Raw genomic sequence first — 19,735 nt, forward strand, 5'->3', positions numbered from 1 at the left:
AGAGGGAGAGGAAGAAGCAGGCTCCCCACTGAGCAGGGTTCCTAGTGTGGGGCTCCATCCTAGGACTCTGGGATCTTGACCTGAGCAGAAGGCAAACACTTCACCAGCTGAGCCACCCAGTAGCCCCTAAATCTTTCAAAATGATTTTTATCTTATGTGATACATAAGCAGTTTATTTTTTAAAATTTGTAGTAAACTATCGATAGGAATTCTTGGTTAATTGTGCTAGAAAAGGAAGTGAAAGCTAGCATAACCATGTAATAATTTATTTTGAGTTTTGACAATATATTTAATTTAAGAAATAGAAGATAAAAAGGAAGGTGTGAGGTGTTGTTTTCTTGGCAAGTAGCTCAGGTCTTTTTCTTCCTTCCCACTGATTTATTATAAATGAACATTATTATATTTCAAGTAAATAAATTGACTGAAAAGTACCAGTCTGAAGCAGTGGTACATAAGCAATGTGACCTTGTTCAATTTCATTTGCTCTTGGAGAAGGGGCAAATTTAATATTTTATTTGAGGTTGTTTTTGATTGTTATACATCAAAATAATTCATCTTAGGGCTTAATTATACAGAGAAGTTGTCAGTTTTTAAGTAAGTCCTCAACATCAAACTAGTACTGATTAGCCAAAAATCCATGTGAATACAAACAGGAATTGACAATTTGTTATATGCTAAGTTCAGTCCCTGGGAAGAGAATAGGAAGATATAATAAATGATTTTATTAATTCAGCAGATTTTGCTTTTGGGATGCTACCAGCATTCTGGAAACAGGCAATAAAATGGAGGTGTCAGAATATCTCTGGAGATATAGCAAACCTAATTATATAATCAGTAAAGCTGTACAGAGTGTTCTGAGTAGCCTGAGTCATGGAGGAATTTGGCAGAAGCTGATGAATCTGATGAGAGGAGGTACATTTTTAGGTCACCTTTAAAGTGTAGCTATCTAGCCTCTAAAGGGAACTTATCACAGGATCTTAGTTTTAATTCTCCCTTTGTAGAATATTGGAACAGCCAAAAAAAATCTTCTGAATTTTAACAATATTTCCTACCTAATTAAAATTATATATAGTAATTATATGATCCTCTAGAATTTGTGACAGTGCTTTTATTCCAACAAAAGTGAGATTGAAAAGAAAGCAGTATATCATCAGCTGTTGAAGCCATTTTATTTGGTAGACATTAAAAATCATTTGGGGGCACCTGGGTGGCTCAGTCAGTTAAGTGTTTGCCTTCAGCTCAGGTCCTGATCTCAGGGTCCTGGGATCAAGCCCCACATCCGGTCTCTGCTCATCAAGAAGCCTGCTTCTCCCTCTCCCTCTCCCTTTCCTCCTGCCACTCATGCTTTCTCTCTCTCTCTCTCTCTTTCTCTCTCTCTCCTTCTCTCTTTTCTCTCCCTCTCTCAAATAAATAAACCTGCTTCTCCCTCTCCCTAATCCTGCTTCTGCCTCTCCCTTTGCTGCTCCCCTTGCTTGTACTCTCTCTTTTGTTCTCTCTCAAAATAAGTAAATAAAATGTCATTTGAAAGAATAAATATTCCTTGTGTCCTTAGTGACCATTTTTTCTTCCTTTGGGATCTTGCTTTTGTGAGCTAAATTACTAGTTTAGGGATGGCCTCATTAACATAGTGAGAGTCCAAAGTTTGTACTTTTGTGTTCTCAGGGTATTACTAATACTTTCAGTATTTAGGACAGTTAAAGTTGGCATTTTTATTAATCTTTTACTAACTCAGTGCTTATTTGACTTGTAAGACTCTTCTGTTCCTTGGGTTTCATATATTTTTAAATAGAGTAATAACATAAAATTTAATTTTGATATTAGTCTGTTTAAGCATTAGTCAGTTATACATCTTTTTAAAAATGTACAAAAATTAATTTAGAAAACATTTCGACTTCTAGGTCTTATTCCTGGGAAATAATATCTATGGTGTTCTGTGAAAATGTTACTTTGAAATCAAAAAGCAGAAGTGCTGTGATTTGTTTATTTATTTATTTTTATTTCTTTGAGAGGGAGAGAGTACAAGGGGTGGGGGTAGAGGGAAGGGCAGAGGAAGTGGGAGAAGCAGGCTTTCTGAGCAGAGAGCCTGAAATGGGGCTCTGTCCCGGGACCCTAATAAGATCATGACCTGAACTGAAGGCAGACGCTTAACTGACTGAGCGACTCAGGCACCCAGAAATGCTATGATTTGAAACAACTTTTCTACATCGGAATTTTAAAAAGTTATATATGGATCTTGAATTTTTTTAAAGGAAAATTTGCATAACTTTAACATCTTAATTTCAGAACGAGAAAAAGATCACAGTTCCTCTCGTCCAAGCAGTCCTCGTCCTCAAAAGGCATCTCCAAATGGTTCCAGTAGCAGTGCTGGGAACAGCAGCAGAAACAGTAGTCAGTCAAGTTCTGATGGTAGCTGTAAGACATCTGGAGAGATGGTGTTTGTATATGAAAATGCAAAAGAAGGAGCTCGGAATGTAAGAACGTCGGAACGAGTAACGCTAATAGTGGATAATACTAGATTCGTTGTAGACCCATCCATTTTTACTGCACAGCCAAATACAATGTTGGGCAGGTTTGTATAATTGCAGTTCTTTGCATTAAATTCTAAAGCACTTGCACATTATTTAAGTTTTAGAGTAACTCTTTGTTGGATTGTAGTATTCCTGTTTTACAGGTGCACTGAACTTTGGAGGTTAAATATAACTTGCTCAAGTTAATACAGCCAGAAAATGGTAGAGCCAGATCTTGAACTTGGTTTTATTTCTAACAATCTTTGCTGTATCAGCAGGAAAAACAAATATATTAGTTAATGAAGATAGGGTCCTTTTGTTTTGTTTTGTTTTTTTTGAAGATAGGGTCCTAAATGATCTCCACAGGTTGAAACCTTAAGGTGAATATAGCAGTAATAATATGCTTTCTTCACTTGGGGGCTCCTAAATTCAACCACCGAATATAGCAGTATTGTTTAAAGAAAAAAGTTTGGTTAGCTGAAAAGTCAGCAGAGTTGTTAGTTTGACATAGATACTTTAAAAAAGGAATGTTCTTAACAAGTAGTTAATAGAATGAAGGAGAGATACTTATAGTCATCTTCTAATTTCTGCTGGTCCAGAGTAAATGTTAATGTAAAGTTTATAGTTGTGGGAGCTGCAGTCTTAAGAATGATATAGGCAATATAGACTTGATTTTTCAGCATGTTCAAAACTAGGATCAAATACCTTTTCAATGTAAAATTATCTTTTTTGGTTCACTCTTAATATAAAATAGAGCATAGAAATGAAATAGAAGTTTATAGGATGTAAAAACAAAATTGTGATTTTTCCCTACATTGCATATGAGTAACTTTTTTGGATGCCTGTGTGTACACTTGTGATTACTCAGTATTTCTACATACAGAATAAAAGCTAACATAACAGCATAACATTTTGAATAAGTATTCCTTTGAACATTAGCTGTTAGACTTTACATCCGAGGCAAACAAGTAAGTATGGCTTTTATGTATTTTTAGTAGCACAGAGGAAGATTATTGATGGAAGGTGTCAGGAGGAGGACTTGACATTATTAATACTTCTAATTTTTATCTAAATTTTAAAGAAACACAGTTAAAAAGTTGATATTTGAAATTTTGCTTCGGTAGGCTATGTTTTCTTTAAAAGGAAAACAAAACAAAGCCCAAGAGATTTGTGTTTGTATATATCCATATTGATCTGAAAAGCCTAGCATTCTCCGTATTTTATCAAAAAATTTCAGGTATTTGAGAAAATTGCATGACATTTGGTTCCTGAAAGACTATCATCCCCCCCCCTTTTTTTTAATCAGTGAAGTCATCTTTTCATGCCAGTTGAGTAAAGCATATCTTTGGGGATGAAAATTAATATTCATGGGAACTGTAAAAAGTAGTTGACATTCTTTTGGAAACTTTGAAATAAAAAAATGCTTTGTTTATAGATTTCTATGTTACCAACAAAAGAAAAACCTTTTTTTTTTTTTTTTAGAAAAACCATTTAAATTGGGAAATTGTTGAGTAGAATACTTAGGAATGATGGTATCATTTAATTCTGAGATTCAGCTTGCTTTAACCACAATTTTTAAGTTGTCTTGAACGTAATGCATTAAACTTTTTTGATTTTGAAGAACATATTCTGTAACTTGTCTCTTTTCAAAATGGTTTCTATTAAAGGGCCAAGAACATTACTTGATAAAGATAGAAATCTGTATTTTCTTTCTTTTCTTTCTTTCTTTCTTTCTTTTTTTCTTTTCTTTTTTTTTCTTTTCTTTTCTTTCTTTTTCTTTTCTTTCTCTTCTCTTCTCTTCTCTTCTCTTCTCTTCTCTTCTCTTCTCTTCTCTTTCTCTTCTCTTCTCTTCTCTTCTCTCTCTTCTCTTCTCTTCTCTTCTCTGCTCTTTCTTAGGATTTTATTAGAGAACATGCAGGGAGAGCATCAGAGGGAGAGGGAGAAGCAGATTGATTCCCTGGTGAACAGGGAGCTTTATGTGATACTCGATCCCAGGACCCTGGGATCATGACCTGAGTGAAAGACAGATGCTTAACTGACTAAGCCACCCAGGTGCCCCCAAATCTGTATTTTCTTATGTAAAAATTAATATTAAAGACTTTTTACTCATTTGTTTAAACTTTTGATTCATCTCTTAACTTCCTCATTCCTCTTTACTTAAGCATTTGATTGCTTATTTTTCAGATTTAGGATGCAGGTGTAAGAATTTTGAGTGCTGTTTCTTACACTTATAGTTTATTTTTAAAGATTTTTTAAAAATTTATTCATGAGAGACACACAGAGTCAGAGACACAGGCAGAGAGAGAAGCAGGCTCCCCACAGGGAGCCCAATGTGGGACTCCATCCCAGGACCCCAGGATCACTGAGCCACCCAGGCGTCCCCACTTAATAGTTTAAATTGTGAAAAATGAAATAACCTAATCTGCCTATCTTTTTCCTCCTTTACTGTGTGTGCTGCACTATAGCATTAACTTTGCAGTGAAGGCAGCAGTTTTAAGGAAAAGGCACAGTTAACATGGCTTCCCTTTTCCTTTTTTTTTTTTTTCCTTGTTAAGATTAGAATAAAAATCACCTTTTCCCCTCGATTGATTGATTCCCCATTCCCCTTCCCCTGAGAAGAAAGGGCTAAAGGGATGCCTGCCTGGGTGGCTCAGCAGCTGAGCGATTGCCTTCCGCCCAGGGTGTGATCCTGGATCAAGTCCCACATCAGGCTCCCGCATGGAGTCTGCTTCTCCCTCTGCCTGTGTCTCTACCTCTCTCTCTATGTGTCTTTCATGAATGAATGGGTAAAATTAAAAAAAAAAAAGACTAAAAACGATCTTTAGCTTCTGATTTTTATCAGCTGATTTTGTTTGCTTGTAGGGAATCTATATTACTGTTCCCTCCCATTAGAAAGGAGGTATCTTTAATATTCCTTCATTTATTACATTTGCTGAATAAATTGCTGATAAGAATTTTTTAACTAATTTACTGATATATTGTAATTCCTTTTTACTTTTGTCCATGAGGACAAAAAGGAAGTATCCTGTTATATTTCTGAATTGTTTACTAATATCATAGGATGTTTGGATCTGGCAGAGAACATAACTTTACGCGTCCCAATGAGAAGGGAGAGTATGAAGTGGCAGAGGGAATTGGCTCCACTGTGTTTCGAGCTATTCTGGTGAGTGCTTATTTCTTACCTGCATTGACTTAATCTTAACTACCTTTTTCAGTAGGTAGTTGATTGGAAGCAGAATTCTGTTTGAATATCTCTATGCAGAATATTGTTTTTTTTTAATTACCATTTTATTCATTTTTATTTTAGTACATAAAGATACAAATATAGGTTGGGGGATGATTCATCTCTTAGGCATAAATAGGCAGTTCTTTCAAAGGATTTAGTGGTAATAGCTCTGGAGTCGTGTTACTCTTCCTTCCCTAGTTCTCTTAAATAAGTTGATTCTTTTCTGCTGAGAATAAATGTGGTTACTTCAATTCTAATATTTTATTGCACATAACTGGCAATGTGGACAGTTAACATTTAAAAGTCATCTCTGAAATGTATTTGTTAGCATCTTTTAAACCTTTTTTTGAGGTTTTTAACCTTTTATTTTGAGGAATACTTGAATTAGTATTATCGAGTTCCTACTTGTAATTTCAAATCAGTGACAAAGATTTGATTTATAGTGTGTGACATTTTATGCCACTGTCTGAAAATATTGTTAAAATTATTCCTCAAATAATTTTGAGGAAAGCAGGTAGGGGGGAGGATCCTGAGGTACAAGATAGGAATAGAAGTTGATCTTCATTGGGTTGTTAGTACTTGGCAAGTTCTAAGATGTCTTGCTTCTATTGGCATAGCAACTTTATTGTGTTATTGTGGCTCTGAATATCAAGAAGCTTGAGGCAGATCTTAATTTGTGAGGAGAGGGAAGGAGTGGTTTTTCAGCTAGCCATACTTCATTTAACCAACCCAATGGAGTTGACAAGTAAAAAAAAAAAAAAAAAAAAAAAATTATGACCCAGCTGTAATTTTCAGGTTAGCCCTTAATAATTTTTCAAGTAGATTTTGGAAATAAGCACTATTAATTGTTCATAATATGGGATACATCAAAGAATACTAGTTGGAAGAAGAATATCTGATTTTGTGTTCTGTTTGCATATTTTAATGGTTGGATATGACTTTGAAGTTCTTTACCAAGAACCATAAATTTTCCTTAATTCTTGAGGTAATGTTTAAGGTACCTTAGAATGTATTACTTAACTTTCTTAAGAATGTTTTGTTTTTAAGATTTTGTTTATTTTGACAGCACAGGGGAGCAGCAGGGAGAGGGAGAGTGAGAAGGGTGAAGCAGACTCCCATCTGAGCAAGGAGCCCAGTATAGGACTCCATCCCAGGACCCTGGGATCATGACCTGAATCAAAGGCAAACACTTAACAACTGAGCCACCCAGGCACCCTGAAAAAAGTTGTAAAATTTGATGGTAGTTATATAGAAAAATAACTTGTAGAAGGGAAAATACATATGAATTGGCATGATAGAAGAAATATATCAGTAATGAGAAGATCTGGGTTCTAATCTTTCCTCTGTATTAACTAATTATATGACTGGGTAAGTCAGTGAACCTATTTGAGTCAAAGTTTTCTTATTAGTAAAATGAAAAAGTGGTTAGGTGAACTGAGGTCTCATCTAACTTTAAAATTCCACAGTTCAGAAATCTCAGAGCTCCACTGTTTTTGAAAATGCTACCAGCTTAACCTTAATAGTAAGGTTTTGGCCACCTTGTGCTCTAGACTTACGCATTTTTTTTTTTTTTTTTTTATAGGATTACTACAAAACAGGAATAATCCGTTGTCCTGATGGCATATCTATTCCTGAATTGAGAGAAGCATGCGACTACCTTTGTATTTCTTTTGAATATAGTACTATTAAATGTAGAGATCTCAGTAAGTATGACGTTTTGGGTATGAGTGTTTTGTAGAGTTACATTATATTGGAATGAAAAGCCTGAAAGACTGATATTTATGTAGACATCAAATATTTAATTGAATTATAAAGCATTGTGAGAATGGTTTGTGGAAGTCTACAGAGATCCTTTTTATTTATTTATTTTTTTTAAGATTTTGTTTATTCATGAGAGACAGACACACAGAGAGGCAGAGACATAGGCAGAGGGAGAAGCAGACTTCCTGCAGGGAGCCCAGTGTGGGACTCCATCTGAGGACCCCGGGATCACCACCTGAGCCGAACATAGATGCCAACTGCTGAGCCACCCAGGGGTCCCTCTACAGAGATCTTTATAAGTTCCATGTGCAATTTTCCAAAATTAAAAAAAAAATTGTTTATATATGTATGTATGTATTTTTTGATAGATTCTCCCAGATTTCCTCCTTGACCGCGTCTCTGTCATTTGTTGCATCTTTATCTTCCAGCTTGGGAGCCCTGGTTTTGGTCACGAATGGTATTTGGTTTCACTTCTGAGATCACATCAACCAAAAATTTATAATTTTCTTGTACTTCTGATGTAAAGTAATATCCAAAGCCACTATGGAAGATACAAATAATTCTCAAAAACAGTATTTGTCATTAAAGATCTTAGATTGAACATCTAACCCTTATTTGTACAAAGGGTTATGTGACTTTGTTTAAGAACCTCAAACAGCCTCAGAGCAGAGTCTAGAACTTTGGAAATTCTAACTTTTTGATCAATGTTTTCCCCTCACCAACCTGTTCCTCATCACCCGTCCCTCTCACCATTTTGCCATGCCTGAGGAAAGAAAGATGATTATACACAGATGTCAGAATAGGAGAATTTTCAAATGTTAACTTGGATGTTAAGTAGTTGGAGAAGTTCAGGAGAGGTCATTGTAGGCTAGAGGGATTGGGGAAGAGTTCAGAGAAGGCAGGTAGTAAAGAATAAATAGTGATTTAGAAAGAGTAGAGTAATGAGGTGATTCTAACAGCTGAGTTTTTTGGAATAAAGATGCAAAAAATATACTTTGGAAAGAACCTAGTTGGAGCAGAGACTGTCCTGAGCAGAGCAGGACATAAGGACATGAAAATAAACAGGTGGGCCACATCATGGAAGTTTTTTAACTCAAACCTATGTTCTTATATTTTTTCCTATATGTGGTGAGAAGTCATTTTAAAAGATTTCTACGCGTGGTTATAGCCTTATGTTAATCATGGACTTATAGTTACTTTACTATATTAACCTCAACTCAACAGTAGCTTGGCATGCCTTCTCAGAGATTAGTTTGTTGGAAACTGTGAATGGGAAATTTTTAATTATTTTTAAAAACAATTTTATTTATTAGCACAAGCAAGGGAGCAGGAGAGGGAGAAGAAGCTCCTTAGTAGGGAACCTGATACACAGGGCTCAACCCCAGGACCTCATGACCATGACCTAAGCTGAAGGCAGAAGCTTAACTGTCTGAGCCATCCAGGTGCCTTATGAATGGGAAATTTTATTTAAAATTTTAAGGCACCTACTGTATACTTAAATAGAACTGTTTTCTTCGTGTTTATTTAAGAGCTAAAATGTGTAGTCTTATTAAGTCTTCCCTTAAGTACCACTTTATTATTGCTAAACATTCCGTAAAGTCTTCATAAAGATATCAATAGGTGGGATAAAGTGGCTGGTCCACCTCTGAGTATCTATAAATGATATTTAAAAGTTTAAAGTCAAATAGAACATACATAAGTAAACTTGAACAAAGTTTGTTTTTTCACATCTTAAAAAATGTCTTTATTAAACCATGAGCATTAATTATTCTGATTGTAGATCCTTGAGTTCAAGTTTTGTGGGTTTTTTTTTTTAATTCATGGGGACCATTTTAATTTCATTTCATATAATTAGATATTCTATTTTGGGGACTATCAGGTAAAAAATATGTGGATTTGATTTTGTAATCCTTTGGACATAGACCATGTCATTATTATTATTAAGTCTCATTTATTTCTTATGGAACTAAAGGTGAGAGTCTTTATGTAAAGTATGTATAATGTTTTTCTAGACTTTTGGCTTTTAAATAATTACTTGTAAATGTTTCTAGAATACTTGTAATACATATTTTTAAAAATACAGAGATTCTCATAGACTTTATTAAAAACAAAACTACATAGAATTTGAAGAGACAAAATGGCCTTGTAAAAACATAAAAGGAGGGATGCTTGGGTGGCCCAGCGGTTGAGCGTCTGTCTGCCTTTGGCTCAGGGTGTGATCCCGGAGTCTGGGGATTGAGTCCCACATCAGGCTCTCCACAGGGAGCCTGCTTCTCCCTCTGCCTCAGTCTCTGCCTCTCTCTGTGTCTCTCATGGATAAATAAATAAAATCTTTAAAACAAAAAAATTAAAAGGATACTGTGGGTATAGACCTGGATCCAAAACTGAATTGTTTTCCTGCTAATATGTGCCTTTACTGAGAATTGAAATGGCACATTACACTAAGATGTCTGCGTGTCTATACCTTAACCTGAAATTCTACAAGTACTGAATGTTTATTGGATAGAGTCATGGGTTTGTTTCTTGGGCATGTTACTTAAAACCTTGTTTTAATTCCCTCATCTTTTTTTTTTTTTTTAAAGACTTAGTACGTTTATTTTTTTTTAAAGATTTATTTATTTATTCATTCAGAGAGAGCTGCGCCACCAGGGCTACCCTAATTCTCTCATCTTTAAAATGGAAACAATAATACTTATTTCACAGGGTTGTTGTGGAGATTAAATGAATAGTATTAAATAAGAGTTTGTTTTTTTTTAAAAGAGCAATATTAGGGGATCCCTGGGTGGTGCAGCGGTTTGGCGCCTGCCTTTGGCCCGGGGCGCGATCCTGGAGACCCGGGATCGAATCCCACATCGGGTTCCCTGCATGGAGCCTGCTCTTCCCTCTGCCTGTGTCTCTGCCTCTCTGTCTCTCTCTGTGTGACTATCATGAATAAATAAATAAAATCTTTAAAAAAAAAAAAAGCAATATTAGGAAATGTAAATTTTAAAAATATTCAAATATCATATTATACATGCTATTTTGTAACATTTCCAAGTGAATAGCTGTATTACTAAATACCCTTTAGTAACAACTTGTTTAACGGTTTCCAAGCTATTGAGAAAGGGTGATCAGAGGCAGATCCTGCCTGTGAAGTCACTGAAATGTAGAGACACTGAAATAACAGAGGAGTCACTTGTGTGTTCTCTCTCTCTCTCTCTCTCTTGCTCTGTTTTTTAGTTTGTAGCATCAAACCAGTTTGAACTGGAGGATAGGAACTATCTATACCTTTTCAACTTTGTGGGTTTTTTTTTTTTTTTTTTTAGATTTTTTTATTTATTCATGAGAGAGAGAGAGAGAGAGGCAGAGACACAGGGAGAGGGAGAAGCAGGCTCCATGCAGGGAGCCCGACGTGGGACTTAATCCCGGGTCTCCAGGATCACACCCTGGACTGAAGGTGGTGCTAAACCGCTGAGCCACCCGGGCTGCCCTCAACTTTGTTGTTTTAAATAACACTTTACATATATATTTTTGCCTTAGTAAGTTGGCTAGAATATTTGAACAATGTTTAAAAATTTATTGGTAATTCTGGGATCCCTGTCTTTAAAGACATTTTCTTTAGGTGTCACTGTTAAGTCACTTCTTTCTTCTTGATTCTTCTTTTGGCTTTTTGACATTCTTCTTTTAGTCTTTATCTTTCTGTCACTTGCTCCCTGATCCTTGATTTCTTGAATGTCCTAAGTATTCTGTCTTAAGCTACCCACTCTCTCTCACAGAATCTATACATTTACTCTAAATGATGGCATTCATCATTGTGGCTTCAGACACTCCCTATACACTGTGGATTTCCAATTATTTTATCTCTAATTCTTAATATCAGCTATGTGTTTCTAGTTTCCTATTTAACTTGTTTTTTTTTTTTTTTTTTAATAATTTTTTATTTATTTATGATAGTCACACAGAGAGAGGGAGAGAGGCAGAGACACAGGCAGAGGGAGAAGCAGGCTCCATGCACCGGGAGCCCGACGTGGGATTCGATCCCGGGTCCTCAGGATCGGGCCCTGGGCCAAAGGCAGGCGCCAAACCGCTGCGCCACCCAGGGATCCCTCCTATTTAACTTGTAATCCCCCTCTCTTATTCAGACTTTTTGTTAGTTCCATGCATATAGTAAATATAGTAATGAATTAGACCTTATCCCTGCCCTTTATGGTGTCTACAGTCTAGTGGGGAAGATAGGCATTCGACAAGTAATGAAAAATGCAGTGAAGAAATAAGATGCTATTAGAAGTGTATGGTAAAGGGGCTGTGGAAAATCATTACCCAAGTGACATTAAAGCTGAGACCTAGAGCAATAGCAAGGGGGATAAGACACTGACCTTACCAGACAGTAGCAAAGGTATTTGCAGAGGCTGTCAGGTTGGAATATGACATGCTTAAGGAACTGAAAGAAGGGAAGTATGGCTAGAGTGGAGGGAGGAGTGTGAATGATGAGAAATAAGGCCAGAGAAGTAGGGAGAAAACAAAATTTATTAACTGAATAAATATCTGATGACTTAATTCTCTACCAGTCTGCTCCAGTTCTGGGGATACAGCATGAACAAACCAGGCAAAACTTAGTGTTCTAATGGAACTTACACTCTTTTGGGGAAGACGGACAAACCAGGTTAACAAATAACATATGGTATGTCAGTAATCAGTGCTGAAGAGGGGGGACATAAGGAAAGGACATAGAGTAGCCAGAGAAGCCTTAACTGGAGAGGAAAATTTAATTTCAAGCAGAGGTTAACAATGAGTATAAGGTTTGGGGTAGCTTGCCTGGCATGTCTGAGAGCAGCAAAGAGTTGGAGTGAAGTAAATTTGAGTGTCCTCAGTAGAAGATGAGGGTAGAAAGGGATCTAAGTCATGTAAGACCTTTATCTTGGCTTTCACTCTGAATGACATGGGAAGCCATTGGAGGGTTTTGAACAGAGGAGTGATGTGATCTGTGAGATTGCCAGGTTGTACCATTTCAGTTCGGTTCACACAGAATTCAGTATGGAGTTGTGCAGTGTTGTAGTCCTGATCTGACTATGTTTTAAAAGAATTACTCTAGGGCGCCTAGGGGGGCTCAGGTTGAGCATCTGCCTTCGGCTCAGGTCGTGATCCTGGGGTCCAGGGATCAAGTCCCACATCAGGCTCCCTGCATGGAGTCTGCTTCTCCCTCTGTTTGTGTCTCTGCGTCTCTCTCTGTGTGTCTCTTATGAGTAAATGAATGAAATCTTAAAAATAAGAAAAATAAAAGAATTACTCTTGGCTGTTGTATTAGAACTGGATTGCAGTGAGGAGATTAAGCTAAAAGCAAAGAGATAATTAGGAAGCTATTGCCATAATTCAAGTGAGAGAGAGTGGTAGCTTAAATCACAGGAGAAGCACTGGGAGGTGATCAAATTCTGGATATATTGGATAGTAGAGTTGTCAGGATTTGCTTGTTGATTGAATTATGGGATGGGGGAAAGAGAAGAGGACTTAATTAAATGGAAATGAACTTGCCATTAAGTGAGATGGGGGAGACTTCACGGGGAGCAGAAATTTAGAAGCTTGATTTGGGACATGTTAAGTTTGAAATACTTACTAGAAATCCAAGTGGAAATGGTTAGTGTGGCATTGGGTATACATGTTTAAAGTTCAGGAGAGATATATGGGCTTGAGTAAATTTATATGCAGGATATACACCCCCCCCACATACATATATACATATATAGGATTTATGTAGGATATATATTTATGTGTAGTATTTAAAGAAAATTTTTTTAGGGGACTCTACACATTGATCTATAATCTCCCTTTTCATGTAACAAGTCTTTATGGACCAAGTTGAGGATTTGGATAGTATAAGCCTTGAGAGAGTTAAACTAGTGGAGTTATATGATTTGGCTGCTGTGGGGAAGATGAATTACACAGGGGCAAAAGTAAATGCTGGGGGAATGTAATTAGTTTTATAGTAGTTTGGGTGAGAATTAAGGATGACTTGGACTTGGGGGCTTTGGGGATGGAATGTGTTCTAGTTAAGTATTGCTGTGTAATAAAGCATTCCAAACTTAGCATGAAGTATTTTTATTCTGTGGGTCAAGAATTCAGACAAGGTATAGCAGAGGTGGCTTGTGTCTGCTTCAAATATCTGAGATCTCATGAATAATTGAAGAGTTGAGATGATGCAGAAAGCTGTAGGATTCTTTACTCATATGTCTTCTGCTTTCACTGGGATGATTTAAGGGCTGAGTTCAGCTAGGACTGTCAAACAGAGAACCTACATGTGACCTCTGTGTGCATCTTGGGCTTCTCTAAGTCTGGAGACTGAGTTCAGCAGGTAAGCACTTGGAGAGAGAATGTTACCCAGGACCAAGGCAAAACATGCACTCTCACCTCTGCCATGCTGCCCTGGTTACAAGCATGTCAGTATGACCAGCTTAGGTTAAAGGAAGAGGAATTAGACTCCATCTCCAGGGAGGAGATGTCAAGGTCCCATTGTAGAAATGCATGTGGTATAAGAGATTTTGTAGTTATCTTTGGATAGCATCTCCCAGAGAAGAAAATGACACAATTCAAGATGCATTTAAGAGGTGGACTTGATAGGGCTGGGGGAATGATTGAATTAAGAGATGAAAGAGGAATCGAGGATTCACTTTTATTTATTCTACAAATATTTAAGTTCCTACTATATGCCTAGTACTTTTCTAAGATGATTCTGAGAAATGAATGATGATGATGCTGCCATTTACTGATTTGGGAAACACTGCAGGGAAAGGCACATATGATTAAATTAACTTTTAGTATATTGAGTTTGAAGGTCCTGTGATGTAGCATCCCAATGGAGATTTCCAGAAGGCAGTTGAATATAAGGCATCTAGAATATAGAAGACAAGAATTAGAATAAATTTGGGAATTATCAGCATAAGGTAAGAGAAGGAAAAATTGTCTTGAGAAACATGAATATTTAATGAATAGCTAGAGGAGAAAAATTTGGCAAAGATGATTGAAGAAGAACATCCAGAGGAGAAAGAAAACTAGGGATAGTGGCATCAGAGATTCTTAAGGAAGAGAGAGGGTTTTAAGAAGGTGGTGGTCCCTATGAGAGATTGAGCCAGGAGGTCAGATAAGAACAGGATCAAAACATACTCATTATTTTTAACAATCTGAAGGTTAAAGGAGGCTATATTGAGAAATTTTGAGGAATACTGAGTATGGAAGCCAGATTGGAATTGGTTCAAAAGTTAAAGGAAAAAGACTATGTTGATATATCTAGGAGTTTGGCAATAAATGAAATTAAAAAGAAATCAGTGGGAATTAGGAATGCCTGGGTGGCTCAGTGGTTGAACAGTCTGCCTTCAGCTCAGGGCATGATCCTGGGGTCCCGGGATCGAGTCCCACATCAGGCTCCCTGCAGGGGGCCTGCTTCTCCCTCTGCCTGTGTCTCTACCTATCTTTGTGTGTGTGTCTCATGAATAAATAAAATCTTTTTTAAAAAATGGAATTAGCCAGCCTAGAGAGAGGCATGGTGAAATTATAACATATATTAATTATTTAATCACTTATATCACTATATATTATTAACAATTATTATATAATTAGTGATGTTTTAGGGGGAAAAGACTCTCCCTTGGGAGACTATAGCTTAGATTGAGTTCTAGTTTCTGCTCTAACTCTCCTTGTAATTCCTGAACTAGTAGTGCTTTAGGAGATAGGACATTGCCATTGTCATAGGAAAAAAAATTAGATCCGTGCAAGTGATTTTTGTGGCCCTCTTTTTGGGCAATTGAAGTTATTCACTGTGTCTATACTTAAAGAGGGTGATGTGAAATTATCTTTTACCCCTCTGAATTCTAGGGTCAGGTCTGCTACATAAGTCCTTACCATCCTATATTTTGCTTGGCCTTTTGCCTGCCTTATCCCAAAGCCAATTCACTTCTTTTTCTACACTGAAATATTAATGTTGTTTGTGAATAATTTTTTGAGAAAGAAAACATAGGAGAAGGAATTATGAGAGTTATTTTAGTTCAGTGGACAATCTGAAAACATCCTTAAGATATACTTTTAAGATATAATTGCATATATTGATAGAAGACAACATGAAATAATAAAAACACTACCCTGGGCTAAGTTGGGGGTGGGGACTCAATTCTGATTTTGCAAATTAATTTTGTAACCTTAGGTAGGTCACTTCCTAAAGTATAAAATGAAGGAGCTTATGTTAGATGCTTTTAATTTGCCCTTCTTTCTATAAGATTCGTTTCTGTAAAATCTCTTCCTAGGAAGTTTTGTTGACTATAGAATAACCACTGTATTTTGTCTGTAGGGCTGCAGAGTAGATGCCGAACTAATTTTAATATTTTGTGTGTGTGTGTTGCTTCTGCTCTTTTACTCATCAGTCATCAGAAAAATCAAGATATTTTTTGTTGGATTCATTTCAGGTGCCCTAATGCATGAGTTATCAAATGATGGTGCTCGTAGACAGTTTGAATTTTATCTGGAAGAAATGATCCTGCCTCTCATGGTAGCTAGTGCCCAGAGTGGGGAACGAGAATGCCACATAGTAGTGCTTACAGATGATGATGTGGTTGATTGGGATGAAGAGTATCCCCCACAGATGGGAGAAGAGTATTCACAAAGTAAGTACTGTGGCATGTTTTCTCTCTTAAATCATCACAGATTCTTTATCTAATACCGATCAAAGGACAGTTTTTATAAAGAAAGTACATTGAACTCTTACCTACGCCAGGAGTCAGTAAACTATGAGCTGTGGATCAAAATCCAGCCTATTGCCTGTTTTTATGAATAAACTTTTATGTATTGTCTATGGCTGCTTTTGCGCTACAATGGCAGAGTTGAGTAGTTGCAACGGAGACCGCATGGCTCGCAAAGCCCAAAAAGTATTTACTCTGGCCCTTTACAGAAAAAATATGCCCACCCCTGTCATGCACAGAAATGGTTTGCTCTTTGTTGAGTATCTGGATCTTGATAGATTTTTTTTCTTTGCATTTAGAAAGAAGCCTTCTAGGGAAGTAGATCCTGGAGTAAATAGATTGTTAAAAAATCAGCTGTTTTTTTTTTTTTTAAGATGAATTTGTATGTAAAATGAGAAGCTTCAACGCATTGATTTCTAGGGTGACTTGATGTTCTAAGATGTTCCTTTTTAGTATCATATGTGTTCCTGGAGGATATAATGACCCTTCAGAACGTTTTGTGGAACCATATGTATATCTGACCAAAACAGCTTATCTTGAACAACGATGATGACTTTCCTTACTACACTTTCAAACTTTTTCTGATTGGAGCCTTTTGATTTTTTGAGTTTTGTCAGAAAATTTATATTTTTCTTGATGAACTCTGTATAGTATTTTTGAGCTGTTTTATAGATTTGAGAAGATAGAGTTAAAAGAATGATTTGAGTAACTAGGCAAAATAGTCCAGCATCTTGTTCTGTATGCCAGCCTGTGTTGACTTGGTGAAGATGAGGGCTTAAGTAAAAAATAATAGGAATATAGAAAGTTACCAGAATGCTTTAATCTCTGATTTTCTCATTTTACTTATCCCTATCTAAAATCAAAACAAAGCAGACTCCAAGGGGTATTCCTTTTGACTTCTAAAGATTTTGAAAAGATTATTTTAACCTAAGTTATGATAGCACTTTTTAGAATCTACATTGAGATGTTGTTTCCTTTGCATGATACACTTAATGAGTGTTGTGATTCTTCTCTGGACAGTTGTAATAACAGACATTTTTGTTGTATTTCCTCATTCCTATCTTCTTTGCTGACAGTAGTTTTCTGTAATAATATGTGGACAAAACACAGGAAAAATGAAAGGCTAACAAAAATTAAAATAAATATACTACATTATTTTCTGTTAAGAAAAATGAATGAATAAACCAAAATAAATTATATTTTAGTTTTCAAAAAGTTTGACCTCCAGGAGAGTAGAGCCTGCTGTAGAACACAGAAATGACATTATAGCGATAGAGGAATTCTGGTAGACCCAGCTTTTCCTTTTCAGTTGTGCCACTTTCCGCGTCAGTGTTCTTTGTTTTCTTGTTTTTCATCTTAAGCTTTGAAGCTTAAAAAGGACTGAAAACATTTTTACATAATTTGTCTAAATATATTTCATTTTGTGCCAAGATGTTTCAACCTAAAGAAGATTCATTTGAGGAGACACAGCCTCTACAGTCTGATCTTCCTATCTGTGGCTTTATGACACCATCCATTCTGAGATGTCAGCAAATCTTTATCTTAAAAATATCAGTAATCTTAAGGATGTAAATCACAAATTTATCCCATGAGTAGCATCTGTATACGTATTTTCCTTTTATTGGCTCTTAAACCAGCATGTTTGGTTTGTGAGTGTGTTTTTCTTTTTTTGAAAAAACCTTTGCAGTTCACCTTTTAAGGGAGATAACTCCACCCGAAAGAGAGAAGGCGAGGAAGGTCCATCAGTCTAACTCCCTGAAGTTCCCAGCACATTTGGAAGACTCAACATGTTGTCAGTGGAATGTCTGTCCTTTGCAAAGCCAGTTTGCTCTAAACAGACTAACCTGGGCAGAACATGCTCGAATCTGCCATTTTTAACATCAGTATTAAATGGGGCTGTTCGCCTGAATTGAAAACAGTTTGTGGGGAGGGTCTTTGCCTTTTGGGGGAATTATTAATAGTTGCTCAATCCATGAAATATAAGATGTATCCATTTTGTACTCTGTGACAAGGCAGTTTTTTCTCTTCCAGACGAGGCCTTGTAGGCATCATAGCAAAGTCCTTTACTTTGCCTGCTCGATAACGATGTGATATTACCATCTTTTGGTTCTCTTATTTGAAGAAAGTGGGGCAGATTCTATTGCAATAAGTTTGTATATGATATATCTTTCAGAAGGAGATTCTTCCTATGGATTGGGTTACCTGATTGGTTATTAAAGCTTTTTTTTTTGTTGTTTTTTTTGTTTCAACTTAAGTAGACATTTGCTTATACATTAACTGTACTGAATTATCCTGTCATGTTGGCTAGTCATCCTTTTCGCATCACTGCATCCATTATTTGGGCTTTTAGAGTTGTCAGGCCCCTTTGATGATCAAGATAATTTTAAGTTCATCTCTAAGTACTTTGATTTTAATAAGAAAGTATTTTTGTCTTTTTGTTTCCAGTTATTTATAGCACAAAATTATATAGATTTTTCAAGTACATTGAAAACAGAGATGTGGCCAAATCAGTTTTGAAGGAGAGGGGTCTTAAGAAGATTAGATTGGGAATAGAAGGTAAGACATTTTCATTATTTTCTATTTTCTTTAAAAATAAAAAAGGTTAAAAATTGAATCCCATTTAGAATATAGCTTGAGAAATACATACTTTGAGAAAAACTCAAATGATGATTGAATGAATGCTCATGCAGTACACCAAAAATAACAAAAATGAGCTTCCTTTATCTGAAAAGATAGAAAGCCATTAAAAATTGTTATTTATCCCATAAGATCCCCTAATAGTAAGAAAAAGTGAGTTTGTCTTTTCTGCCGTATTTCATCATCCCAATGCATTCTTGCCTGGTACATGTGTATACCTTTCCAAAAGATGGGCAAAGCCTTGTGCCCGTCAGAGATCATTGGTGTTCCTCAAAGCTCAACAGAACTTAAAACTACTATCTGAAAATGCATGTAAAAACATGTTAGTAGCTTCCTGGTTCTTAAGATATGATAATAGTTAACTTATTTTCACATTAAATACAGATTTCAAACTTATTTCATCTTGTTAAATGCAAACATTTTTAGATTTTTTTTTTTTTTTTTTTACTTTATGATTTAAATGGATTTTTCCAGATGCCATGTCAGATACTTCTTTTAAAGTGCCCTTTTACTAAGAACAAAATATCTCCCTCGGCATAATGTGGCATAGTGTAAAGATTAAAGGTTCTGGAGCCACATTACTTGTGTTCAAATCCTATGACTTAATAGTTGTATGACCTTGGCCAGGGCACTTAACTTCTCTGTGCCTCAGTTTCCTCATCTAAAATGGGAGCATTAAAGTACTTTATAGGGTTATTATGATGACAGAATGAAAAACTTAAAACAGAGCCTGGCACATAGTAATTTCTCAGTATATGTTTGTGATGCTGATCATGAAGATCATGGTGTTGATCAATGACCAGTTGAGCTGTTGTAGATCACAGTAATGGACTGCTGAGACATATGAGAAAGAAGGACCAGAAATAGGATTTTGCAGGAAGGGGAGGAGACTTTGGGCTTAAGAA

General features: G+C 36.2%; 1 protein-coding gene across 4 annotated transcripts in view; it reads left to right on the forward strand.

Moving 5' to 3' along the window:
* The window catches only part of BTBD10 (BTB domain containing 10), a 77,373-nt gene that overhangs the window by 54,766 nt on the left and 2,872 nt on the right, over nt 1-19,735 (forward strand). For all 4 annotated transcript variants that reach the window (XM_077866433.1, XM_077866432.1, XM_077866434.1 and 1 more), the window contains 5 exons: nt 2,284-2,569; nt 5,568-5,670; nt 7,316-7,436; nt 15,921-16,118; nt 18,639-18,749. In XM_077866433.1, the coding sequence (XP_077722559.1) occupies nt 2,284-2,569; nt 5,568-5,670; nt 7,316-7,436; nt 15,921-16,118; nt 18,639-18,749 (819 nt within the window). The remainder of the gene's footprint in view (nt 1-2,283; nt 2,570-5,567; nt 5,671-7,315; nt 7,437-15,920; nt 16,119-18,638; nt 18,750-19,735) is intronic.

This window comes from Canis aureus, chromosome 23 (assembly GCF_053574225.1).
Source record: "Canis aureus isolate CA01 chromosome 23, VMU_Caureus_v.1.0, whole genome shotgun sequence".
NCBI lineage: Eukaryota > Metazoa > Chordata > Mammalia > Carnivora > Canidae > Canis > Canis aureus.